This window comes from Haliotis rufescens, unplaced genomic scaffold (assembly GCF_023055435.1).
Source record: "Haliotis rufescens isolate VD_foot unplaced genomic scaffold, xgHalRufe1.0.p SCAF_146, whole genome shotgun sequence".
Taxonomy (NCBI): Eukaryota; Metazoa; Mollusca; class Gastropoda; order Lepetellida; family Haliotidae; genus Haliotis; species Haliotis rufescens.
The window spans coordinates 351,493-364,108 of NW_025963831.1; the positions used below are offsets into that span (position 1 = coordinate 351,493).

The following is a 12,616-nucleotide window of genomic DNA, read 5'->3' on the forward strand; positions in this document are numbered from 1 at the left end:
GAGCATCGATCCACGCAATTGGGATCGATGATATGCATCAACCAAGTCAGTGAGCCTGCTCACCCGATCCCGTTAGTCGCCTCTTACGACAAGCATATTCGCCTTTTACGGCAAGCATGGGTTGCTGAAGACCTATTCTACCCCGGATCTTCACGGGTCCTATAGTCAGGTTTGTTGTCCGAGTCCATGAGGCACAGTTCCATCGTCGACAGCAGAAATCAACTGATCATTCACCTCTATAGGTAGGTTTGTTTGGAGGTGAATGATCAGTTGATTTCTGCTGAGGACGATGGAACTGTGCCTCATGGACTCGGACAATGACGGCTTGATGGACAGGAACTTGGAGATCCAGAGTGTATCTGGACATGGGGAATCTACCGGCCAGCACGACAGGCATAACACACCCAGGTAAGGGGCTTGTGCATCCTCAACTGAATCTATAAGCACAAGCAAGGTCCTCCTCCCATTCTAAAGAACATGTAGTGCTGAGACAGAATTCTACATTTGGGGGCCAATTTATGCGCACGGGGACCTACTACGGGGGTACAACAGGTCTCTTTAGCAACCCATGCTTGCCGTAAAAGGCGACTATGCTTGTTGGAAGAGGGGACTAACGGCATCGGGTGGTCAGGCTCCCTGACTTGGTTGATGCATGTCATCCATCCCAATTGCGTGGATAGATGTTCATGATATCAATCGCTGGATTGTCTGGTCTAGACTCGATTATTTACAGACTGCCATCATATAGCTGTAATATTGCTGAGTGTGGAGTTAAACAACCAACCAACCTCACATCAGAAAAAAAGAGAAGTAAGTGTTAAGACTTTATTTCAGACTTTGTACAAGCAAGTGTAAAATAGATATGGAATAGGAGGAGTATGCAATGTATGATTTTATTAAAATACCAATACTCTGACATTGTCTGTGTTACATAACCCTGATGAAGAATAATGTGAATATTCCACAATGATTCTGCTTTCATTGAGTTGCTTCTATTCAGACTGTACAGCATAAGTGACATTCTAGAATATATTTCATTTATAACAAGTCACAGCCAAGTCTCAAAACACATCCCTGAACAAAGTCATGTCAGTGATGGACCATCTCTACAATCTTGACCTTGCCCAGTCAGGCTACAGTCTCATGAAAACCCCACAGAATTTTCCAGTAACAGTGAGACTGAACATCTTCAAAATGATCACTTAGGTACTGCCAGATTGAACTACATTATCAGAGTCGGTTTAGAAAACTGTTGAACAATTATTATCTCTTCAGATTAGCCTCAAAAACTTGCCTTGACCAATCAATCTTTATCTGAAATCACCAGCATGCTCTCAATAACTGTAATAATAATGCTCCATTGAAGTGAATGAGAATTGTGAAATTATCGTATTCAGTAATATTTATCTTTAATGTAATCAACCAAAAATCTATATCTTATGTCTCTTCTCTGTAGCATTGCTCCTTAGACGAACAGTAAAGAATAGTTTCTTGACAAGTATTCATTTGTTTCGCTTCCAGTGTTCCTATGTCCATTCTTCCCTCTTGACCTCTCGAACCTGGAACACTGATCTTGAAACTGGTTGTCTCCAAATCTTTCTCTTGGAGATAATGGAGTCCAGGTTATCACAAACAGCTTTGTTAACTTTTGGTCATCCCATCAACAAAGTCAACACTTGTGGTCCACACAACCTTGTTAGGTTTATAAAGTGTAACTCACCAAGTGTTGACAAAGAGCACACAAGCATCATTTTGCACCATCTGTCCCACAGCATAGAGGAAAACATAATTCTAGGAGTCGACTACCATCCCAACATGTACTCTTTGACCTTAGATATAAAACTGTTATCTTTTTGTGGTGGTTGGTTGCCTTTTAAAACCTGAAAATAGCAATGAAACAACATCATCCTCTTGAAGAAAGGACTATTGTCAGTACTTCACCAGTTCATTCACTATCAGTGTTCCTGTTTACCAGTAATTACCATTTTTTCCCCAGTAAAATTAAGCGTGGACCGGTAATTCATGTGACTGCCAGTCCCTGTGGACCGGAAAATAAAGTGACTTATAAAACCTTGTTGTTGAACAAAACATCGGTGATATTTATATAAGTACATTTTTCGAACAAAGTCAGCTTGTTTATAACCATCAGGGTTTTTACCCTTGTCTTTTTCTAGGTTAAATATCCATTTGTTGCGAAATAGATAATCTTGTAGTCCTATGCTAAGGCACGTGAATTCAGATAATCTTATAGACCTGTGCTAAGACATAAGAAATTAGATAATCTTGTATTCCTATGCTAAGGCACGTGAATTCAGATAATCTTATAGACCTGTGCTAAGACATGAGAAATTAGATAATCTTGTAGTCCTATGCTAAGGCACAAGAATTCAGATAATCTTATAGACCTGTGCTAAGACATGAGATATTAGATAATCTTGTAGTCCTATGTTAAGGCACAAGAATTCAGATAATCTTGTAGGCCCAAGCTATGACACAGAAATTCAGATAATCTGGTAGGCCCAAGCTATGACACAGAAATTCAGATAATCTTGTAGGCCCATGCTGAGGCACAGGAACTCATATTATCTTGTTTGTCGATACTAAGGCAAGGGAATTCAGATAGACCAAGTGGTAACATGGTACACCTCTGACAGAGTAAGGTCGACACATACAGTAATATTACTTGAGACAGGTGGCATTGGGACATCTTCATGACTTTCAGAACTTTTTAAAGGGACATTCTTCTATAGCACTACCAAATTTTAAAAAAACATCTGTCAAACATTTTAGACACTAATCAGTCAATATCCTAGAATATGAACCGATCTGAAGCCCTTCCCACAGCGATGGACCCAGTGTCCCAGCAGAGAGTAGGACCTCCAAGGTCACCTCTCCCAGTAGCTATAGTTCCCAGATGTTCAGACCAGTTGGCTATCCCCTCCCATCATACCTCATAGTCTGTCCTAGATGCCTGGTAGGCGGAAGTGAGGGGCCGGATGGGTGTGTGTTTGGAGGAGGTGCTCGTGTCCCCGAGTCGAGACAGGTTCATCGTGGGTGTGGCCATCATGTCTTCGTTCTCCTTGTTGTCGTCCATTACACTCTGAAGTAGACAAACTGATTCACAAGCACTCATTCCGTCTGACTTTGATTTAATTGTTCAACTCTGAAGTATGACTCTTCATGAGCCAAGATGTCAGTCACAGGTCCCAATGGATGCTATTTCCATGACTCCAGTCTATGGTTGCAGTGGCAAACTGAGCTTCCATGACCAATGATCACATGACAACATCAAACTGGATTATAGTTTAATGCTGCTTTGAACATTACTTCAGACATATGGCGTGTTAGCTTTTTGTTGAACAAAGTGAGTGAGTGAGTATGGTTTTATGCCGCTTTTAGCAATATTCCAGCAATATCACGGCGGGGGACACCAGAAATGGGCTTCACACATTGTACCCATGTCGGGAATCGAACCCAGGTCTTCGACGTGAAGAGCGAACGCACAAGGCTACCCGACCGCCCCTGTTGAACAAAGTAATCCTCCAAGCATGGTTATGGTGGTGAGATCCAAGGATCATTATGTGAGTAAGTTGGGTTTAACGCCGCTTTTAAGAGTATTCCAGTTATATCACAGCGTGTCAGCTTAATGTGGGAGGAAAGTGATGCAGGTTTACCACTTCGGTGAAACCCATGAGCACGGGTATGGTGCTGACAAACCTAGAAAAATAATTGGGGCGGACCCACAATCATAGGTTTCTGACGTGCCAAAGGGACGCAACTCTGCACATTGAATTGCAACGCCATAGATCATAATGAAATAAATTATTGATACATGGTTTGAATTAAGAAACCTTTCAAAAATCCATACTGTTGAACTGTTTAGTGAAACTACATTAAGACAGCTGACCACTATACCTTGTCTATGCAGGGCAGTACCCCGACCATCATGCTGTTGCCGAACACCTTGCCGTTCTTACTGAGGGCCTTCTTGGCCTGTATCTTGGACTGGTAGTGAATGTGCATCCAGTTGCCCTCCATAGATGACTGCAACACAACAGGTCACTGGAATTCTTAATCTGTTTACTTATGTTTACAGTCAGCAACACAACATGTCACTGAACTCTTAATCTGTTTATGTTTACAGTCCAGAACACAACATGTCACTGAACTTTAAATCTGTTTACTAATGCTTCAGACAGCAACACAACATATCACTGGAATTCTTAATCTGTTTACTTATGTTTACAGTCAGCAACACAACAGATCACTGAACTCTTCATCTGTTTGTTTATGTTTACAGTCAGCAACACAACATGCGACTTACCGGTACATAACAACGCGCATTCATGTGAGTGTGGCTGCTTGCACTAGTCCAGACTAATGCTGGTCTCATAGTGCTAGCCAAATGAGATACCGCAGTTTAACATGGACACCCCACACAGACACTGTATACTGACTACGAGCCGACCAGTCCTTGTTTTAGCCCTAAAGAGCGAGCACCAACAGGGTAACAAGAAGTACCATCTTTTGGTATGACACGTCCAGGGATCGAACACTCTACCTTCCACTCCCTGGGCAGATGCTCTTTCCCCAAAACCACGTAATTTCACGGAGACGGTCACATATATGAGTATCCCTAACTGAAACATGAACTGAGGTCAACATGAGGCTAGTTTCCTTACCGAATGCTTCATGATGTTGCCATACTGTGAGAACTGCTGTACAATGAAAGACGTAGCAGCCGGTGGGAACCTGCAGAACAAACATATACAAAGATGTGCACATGAAAACCTGTAATATATCTCCTTAACAAAGCTTAAGGGTTCAAATTGTTTGTTTTTTTAAACCCGCTTACACAAAGACAAATGAATAAGATAAAAAAAACATTTGCCCTGATTGAATTTCTAGTTAATAAAGAGGAAAATACTGATGACACGGCAAGTAACGTTGCATCTACCCAACTGCCAAAACAGTAACAAGGGAAGAGTGAGTGAGTATGGTTTTACGCCACTTTTAGCAATATTCCAGCAGTATCACGGTGGGAGACACCACAAATGGGCTTCACACATTGTACATGTTGTACCCATGTCAGGAATCGAACCCAGGTCTTCGGCGTGACGAGCTAACGCTTTAACCACTAGGCTAGCCGACCGCCCCAACAAGGGAAGAAGTCAACACAATGTTGATATCTATAATACAGAAATACAACCATTACTACGCGTATAATCTGAGAGTCATACCCAAAAACTGTCACCCATGTTTCATCAAGGATGTCCTCTGCCTTCAGACTATCCCTACAAAAAACAATGATTAAAGTTAGTAGGGCTGTGTCTTGGCCACAAATGTATTACAACATTTTGTGATACAGATGTCTATATTGAGAATACTACACTGATTCTTGTTATATACTATTTTTATGAAATGAGTGGACTTCCTATGGTATCTGACCGAGCGAAAGCGAGAATGAGTGTGGTATTTTATTTATTTCCCACATCAAATATGTATTTAAGTGTTAATACATAACAGACCAAACTGAAACCGGTTGCAAATCTGGTTGCGCATGTATATTGATATGTGCCCAAATATGGGCATTGTTGACATTTCTATGCATACGCATAAACGTGTACCTGCTGTTGTGTGTGCAAACATGACACCATCAACGGTCAAGATCATATTTTAAATATTTATTCAACTCATGGTAATCCAAGCGCATTGTTGTTAGTACGCAGGGCAACTGAAAGAAAACTTAAAAAGTCAATTAGCGCCACGCTTTGAATCTTGGGCCAACACTCGCATCGACGGGGTCCCGGCTGTGCAATCAAAATGCTTCGGTTTCCTTGATCTATCGGCTGAATTTATAACCTATCAGTACCATTTTGGAAGAGGGAAATCAGAGGTGCTCGCCAAAGACGTTTATGTTAACTGTACGACCCTATAATGAAGACGTGAAAGTCAACAAACTCAAGTCTGCTTACATGTCAGTGTCAACTTTGAACAAAGGGCATGGTCACCATTGGAATAAGGAATGACAACTGTGACCTACTCACAGCGTTTTACACTAGAGATCAGTGGAATGTTCTTGTCACATTTGGGATGTTTGGGCCACAAAAACAGAAGTCAGGCACACTGCAACAGAGTTTTTGAATGATTTGTATCAGAACTGTTCACTTTGAGTGATCTGGTCGTGCAGTCGTGTATGTTCATTCATGAACAAACACCTTCGGAAGCAATGTCACAAAATATGCTTTGAATGGAGGATTGATGGCACAACCGGAGTATCAAACGTAAGTCTAGATATCTGTTTTAAACTGACTTCATTTCACCACACTTAACCTACGATATGTTAAATCAAATTGAAAGTCGCTCATAGGGACCCTCGATCCATCGGTAGACATTGCATATCATATGGATATAGCTCGATTATATAATGTCTGCAGTAGCACTATACATAACTAATATAGAATTTAATGCGTTTGACGATCTTGTTTGGTTTAATAAAGTATGTGTAAATGTCTCTCGCTTTCGTGAGATTCCTTCAGTTCTGCCTTGTAGCAGAGACCATATAATAGAGGGACGGCCCTCCCCAACAGTTTATCATAAACCATCAGCGCTACGGTCTGGCATGTAACTGATACACCCCGACACCCTGCTGTTAACCTCTCTGTACCGCTGCAGATGCGCAATAGATGCGCAGACATTCACGACTGACCATTCTGGTAACCACGTAAACAATATTATATAATATCCGGGGCTAGAGTTAATTCCCTTAGCCGAGATTTCTCCGACTACGACCAGCGACAATCCAATAAAAGGACGTCTCTTAGCGGATCACAAAGATTTTCCTGGTCTAAATAGAATGACAGTGATGTTACTGCTACCAAGCCGTTGGTAAATACCTCCCAAAAAGATTCACTCAAAGAAAAAGATAGGAAATGAAAATATGACGTCTGTCCACAAGCGTAAGTTTTCGAGGGCGTGTGAAGAAAAAGCCGTTCCGATATCAAAAGTATTTTATAACGCATTCTGTTTGTTTTAAAAATCAGTTAATATATCTCATTTTATGCTGCAATTGTTAACTATTATAAATAAACAAATATACCAAATCTACTACGAACGCCACAGAAAACTACGATCCGGTAAATTGCACAGGAACTCAGGAAGTGTAAATAAAACTCATCCAGAAGCAGGGAAGACACTTGTAACATATCACCATATTCCCGATGTTCACAAAATATGTCTCCATATTAACTTCATATCTTATAATAAGTCCAGACTAGATTTACTTGCAAAAATGCATGATCACCGACTGGTGTAAATGCTTTACTATTAGCTAGAAAAAAATGACGCCATATTAATGGCGTTAAATGAATTTTCGATGTGTCCGACAATGGGCTTCGAAAGAATCAAACGTTATTGGTTAATGCCAGTTTGGGGCTAGCAGTGATAAAGGGGTTTGCCGGAGCGAGGTAAGTTTTTTTTCAAAGGGAGGCTACTGTTAAAGTCCAAATATTCCGATATTACCCGATTAGATTGATATTTCAGCATACAAATAATTAGGTATTTCAGGTATAACAATATAGCTTCAACGAGCATGGTACCAGATATCTACTAGTATATCGTAAACTGTAGTAACGTTTGTTGTTTTCAAAATTCTTTCATCATAGTTTTCTATATCTGATCAATGAAAAACAAACTTTAAACTCTAACCTGGAACAAAGCATGCAACTACACATGTGTTACTATTAAAACAAAACAAAACATCACAAACTCTGACAAATATGTAAATGTATTTTTCACAGAAAAGGACAATAGACCATCTATATATTTTACTGAATGACACCTTCGACCTTGTTGTCTGGAACTTCTCTCCCGACGACTGCCGATATAATCCTTCTTCTTTCTTGGCATTTACAAAGCAAATGATTATTTTATTATACAAATATTTCATGTAACGGATTTTTATTTTTGTATGATGTTTTCATAGTTGTGTAAATACACAAAGTAAGTAGTACCTTCATCATATTTACATTATTATGATTGGGTTTAGGCCAATATCATTTTGCTCATAATCAATATTTACACGGCATAAAATAAATAATTGATTAAATGTAGTCATGATTTATACAGACAAAATCTACAGAAGATAACAAATATGTAGTATTGTAGTATGTAGTATATGCGCGATATGTGATAAGGCCTAACTGAAACAAAGTTAAACTTACGAAGAAATGGCGAAGCAATGGTAAAAAAAAATACGCGTTTTACAAAAACAATTCTAATATCATACAATATAAGTCACTTTGTAGAATGTTTCAAAGGATATATGCGGATGATAATCACAGACAAAATGCATGTTATGTCGTCTGCTATATGGTAATTTAACTTAAAATATGTGACGTAAAATATGGCCTTGCGTCAAAAATCATACCAAAGAAACTACCGATCGTATCTAAATAACGTTGGTACCAAGCCATAGGGGAAATCGTGATGAATGTAAAACTATTAAATTCAGGACCGATAATAGGAACACATTCGTCTGAAAGCATGCGAAAATTAGGAGTTGTGATGTAATTATTTCGGATTAATTCAGATTTAGTCCCATTTCTGGAGTCAAAATCTGAAATTTCGGATCCGCCCTAAATTTGTTAATGGCACTAAGCCAATTTTTAACATATCTCCTTTTTATACACCTACGTAACCAAGGACTTTCATTGCAAAATAGAGGCCGTTATTGAAAATCAAAATCTGCACTTTTGCCGATTTTACATGTGCGCCATTTTGTTCTCTCGGACAAAGACAAAGCGTGATCACAGTCATCAAATACAGTGACAACGACATGCTTTAGGGCACCAACAAATCTCAGTTGTAATGTTAACAATGTTAAGAAATACATGAGTGTAATTATGTATTGTGAAATATATCTTTTGCATGGGAAACAAAGGCAACAACGATGACTGCAGTGAACGCGTTTCTGCTCGCTTCCGGACAGGCTGCGCAGTACAAGCCGTAGCACTGATGGTTTCGCGCATAGGCTAGAGGGCCGTCCCTCTATTATATGGTCTCTGCTTGTAGTTGTAAATGTGAATGACGTCTCGTGATTTATTTATGAATGAAATAAGTAGTTCTGACGTGACAGAGGTCACAGTTATCCAACAAAACTAATTAAACGAGGTCAACCTTGTACGACACATGTGACATTCAGATTTATGTATCTTACCACCTGTATCTTCACCACGTTTGTAATAAATTGCAATATGTATGACAATATATTGGGAGGTAAAGTATTAGACAGTGACTGGCACTAATTGTTCATGCAGATCCTATTTTCTACATACTAAAGTAAATATTACTCAGCATGGCCAGTCGACGCCACTTTGTAGTCAAGGATACAGGGGAGATAACGATGTAAGAGAAGAATCACACTTCCACTTTATTCTTCAATGTATTTTGAAGGGAAATATCATTTGTGAATGAACTTCTGTGAAGATTTTAGATACAAATAATAACAAACTTGTTATATATTTTTTACCCAACATACGGGAACACAGAAAATAATATTGCAATACGTATCGTTTGAAAAGCATATTGCAGTCTAGTGATATACTGGTAATACTGTGCAGTCCTTAAAGTTAGCAGGTGAAACAGGGCGATAGTGGCAGTGTGAAGACATCATGTTTTGTGGCTACTTCTTTCTCCTTAATACTGACGAATCACCTGATGAAGGGAAGGGAGCAGCCCTGACACATTGTACCACCAATAAGGAGGTTGTTATCCATAAAATATTCACTGTCTTTGTTCTTTCAGCTTATACATGTACATGTATATGCATATCAGAGAAAGGAGAGTCATCATAAGGTTTCGGATCTTCCAAATGACAATTAACATTTTCAAACCAATCAGACTGAAGCAAAAAACAATGTAATTACGATTTCACGCAATGAAAGATAATTATAACTTCCTGAATGGACTGGTCCAGCTACCTACCCTTGTGTGTAGAATGGGTCCATCTGTGCCGGGGATGTGGGGATCTTGGAGGGAGGGACGATGAAACTATCCCCAGCAGTTCTCGGTGTTGTGGCACCAGGAAATAAACCTGAAAGTAACCCTAGATATAGACAGTGTTCGACACTAGCACTGGTCCAAGTCCCTCATATTTTCTCAAGGCCAGTAATGCTAGTCCGCAGGTCTAGTGTTAATTTGGGGATGAACAAAGTTATGTAAGTTTGTACGGCTTTTGAAATCAACAACTCCAAAACCAGCAGCCTGCGTGGTACAGTGGTAGCCTCCTTGGCTTGTTTTCATTCTAATTGTGCAGTGAAGTAATACCTTTCATAACCTTTTTTGGTCAGGACCATTGTGTCTAGTAGAGATCTAACAGGACCAGTAAATTTTCCTATGAGATGGTCTCTTGGACCACGGACAAATCTTGGTCAGTGTCGAACACTAATAGATAATGCCAGCCATTAACCTTCCAACAGGTTCAAATGTTTGTTTGTTTGTTATTTAATGTCGCACTCAGCACTGTTCCACCGATATGACAGTGGCCTGTAAAACATTAATCCAGTGATTGATATTGTGAGCAGCGTTCCATGCCATCGTGGTACGATAACACGCAATCAACCAAGTCGCCATTTAACAGGTTCAAACCTTGATTAAAATTACATGCATTTTATATCTTTATCATCTATCAATTACAGTCCAACCTTGTAGTGTCGAAATTGGAAGTGTTGAATTCCCGGCTGTCTCAAACTTACCTCCCAGTCCTTGTGACATGTTTTAATATGACATTGTAAAAGATTTAAAACAAATTCAAAATTGATAGAAAACAGCTGTTAGCGGAGCGGAGGTTAGCTTCTGCTGTCACGCGACTTTCACTAACTCGGAAAAGCTTGAAGCTATTTGCTTCGAAGCAGGGTATAAGTATTTTTTGACAAATGAGTAATATGGATTAAGAATATGTTAGTGAATCAATTATTCGAGAAAGGACTAAAACAATAACACCAATCCACATAAGGAGAGTGAGATCAATGACACACCTGAGTTGCCACCCCTTCACTACCAGCAGCAAAGGCAACTATGCTTGTTGTAAAAGGCAACGAACGAGATCGGGTGGTCAGGCTCGCTGAATTGGTTGAGGCATGACATCAATCACTGGATTGTCTGGTCAACAGACCACCGTCATATAGCTGGAATATTGCTGAGTGCAGCGTTAAACAACAAACCAACCAACCAACAGCAGCATTGAAATTTATGTACACCTTGGATTTTTGTTGAGAACTGGTAATCTCTCATGACTATGATGATTGGTTTGAAAATTCCCTTTGTTGGTTGTCTCGAACCCCGGATAACTCATACACTTTCCAGGCCCCTATGGTCAACACAAGAGGTTTGACTGTAAATCAATTATGACAACACAGAAAAGGCTAACCGATCAGTACCTTCCCATTATTGAAATACTTGTGCTGGTTGGTTGGTTGGTTTGTTGTTTAACGCTGCAATCAGCAGTATTCCAGCTATATGACGGCGGTCTGTAAATAATCGGGTCTGGACCAGACAATCCAGTGATTAATGTCATGAGCATCGATCCACGCAATTGGGATCGATGACATGCATCAACCAAGTCAGCGAGCCAGACCACCCAATCCCGTTAGTCGCCTTTTAGGACAAGCATAGTCACCTTTTGCGGCAAGCATGGGTTGCTGAAGACCTATTCTACCACGGAATCTTCACAGGTCGAAATACTTATGCACCTGGTTTATCACTGTCTGATTGCCAATAACACCCACCATCCCCATCCCCGAGCACACTTCAAGTACATGGTCAAAATGTGAAACATCCCCTAAAATAAATCTTAAAAGTTTGTATGAAAAAAAAAGATAAGGATTCTGATCGCATAAAAACACTCTACTTGTTCAGAACTATGTATCACTCAATATTCGACATGGTCCCCAGGATGTCCAATTATCAGGGTTTCACTGTCTGGGTGATTGTTGAAACAAGTTTCTTTGTTTACCTGAGGTGGGTGGTCCTGGTGACACGCCCCGGGAAGCCGGCGTGGCCGTGCTCCTAGACGGCACCTGAGATGCGAAAGACTGGAACAAAACAACACATTGTTGCAACAGATGCAAGTATTTTACTCAATTAGGGGAAATGAATGAGTGAGTTTCATTTTACGCCGCTTTTAGCAATATTCCAGCAATATCACGGCGGGGGACACCAGAAATGGGCTTCACACATTGTACCCACGTCGGGAATCGCACCCGGGCCTTCGGCGTGACAAGCGAACGCTTTAACCACTGGGCTACCCGACCGCCCCTAGGGGAAATGAAAAAAAAAAACACACAAAAAAAACACAAGATGTTATCACCGCTGTTCTAAGAAATGGTGAATAATTCATGAACTTTTAAAAATATTTTTAACAACAAAAACCAATCAACTATCTCTCGGTATCATTTTACAAGTTTCTTTTTCATTCATTAGTATCAGTACTAATGTGGAAATTAAATTCTTTTTTTTTTCATTTAACCCCCAAGCACCTACATTGAATTTTAGACCAAAATGTTCGTTAATCAATCAATAACAAATTAAACGGCTAACTTACATCAATGCAATACAA

At 39.9% G+C, this 12,616-nt stretch overlaps 1 protein-coding gene across 2 annotated transcripts in view; it reads right to left on the bottom strand.

Annotated features, from left to right (window-relative positions):
- Positions 1-811: 811 nt before the first annotated feature.
- LOC124148520 (nucleoporin NUP35-like) overlaps positions 812-12,616 on the bottom strand; it is a 42,634-nt gene continuing 30,829 nt past the window's right edge. For both annotated transcript variants that reach the window (XM_048395800.1, XM_048395799.1), the window contains exons 5-11: positions 12,014-12,092; positions 9,985-10,093; positions 5,241-5,294; positions 4,683-4,752; positions 3,916-4,044; positions 2,951-3,100; positions 812-1,880 (exon numbers count right to left, since the gene is read on the bottom strand). In XM_048395800.1, the coding sequence (XP_048251757.1) occupies positions 1,803-1,880; positions 2,951-3,100; positions 3,916-4,044; positions 4,683-4,752; positions 5,241-5,294; positions 9,985-10,093; positions 12,014-12,092 (669 nt within the window). In that variant the 3' untranslated portion in view covers positions 812-1,802. The remainder of the gene's footprint in view (positions 1,881-2,950; positions 3,101-3,915; positions 4,045-4,682; positions 4,753-5,240; positions 5,295-9,984; positions 10,094-12,013; positions 12,093-12,616) is intronic.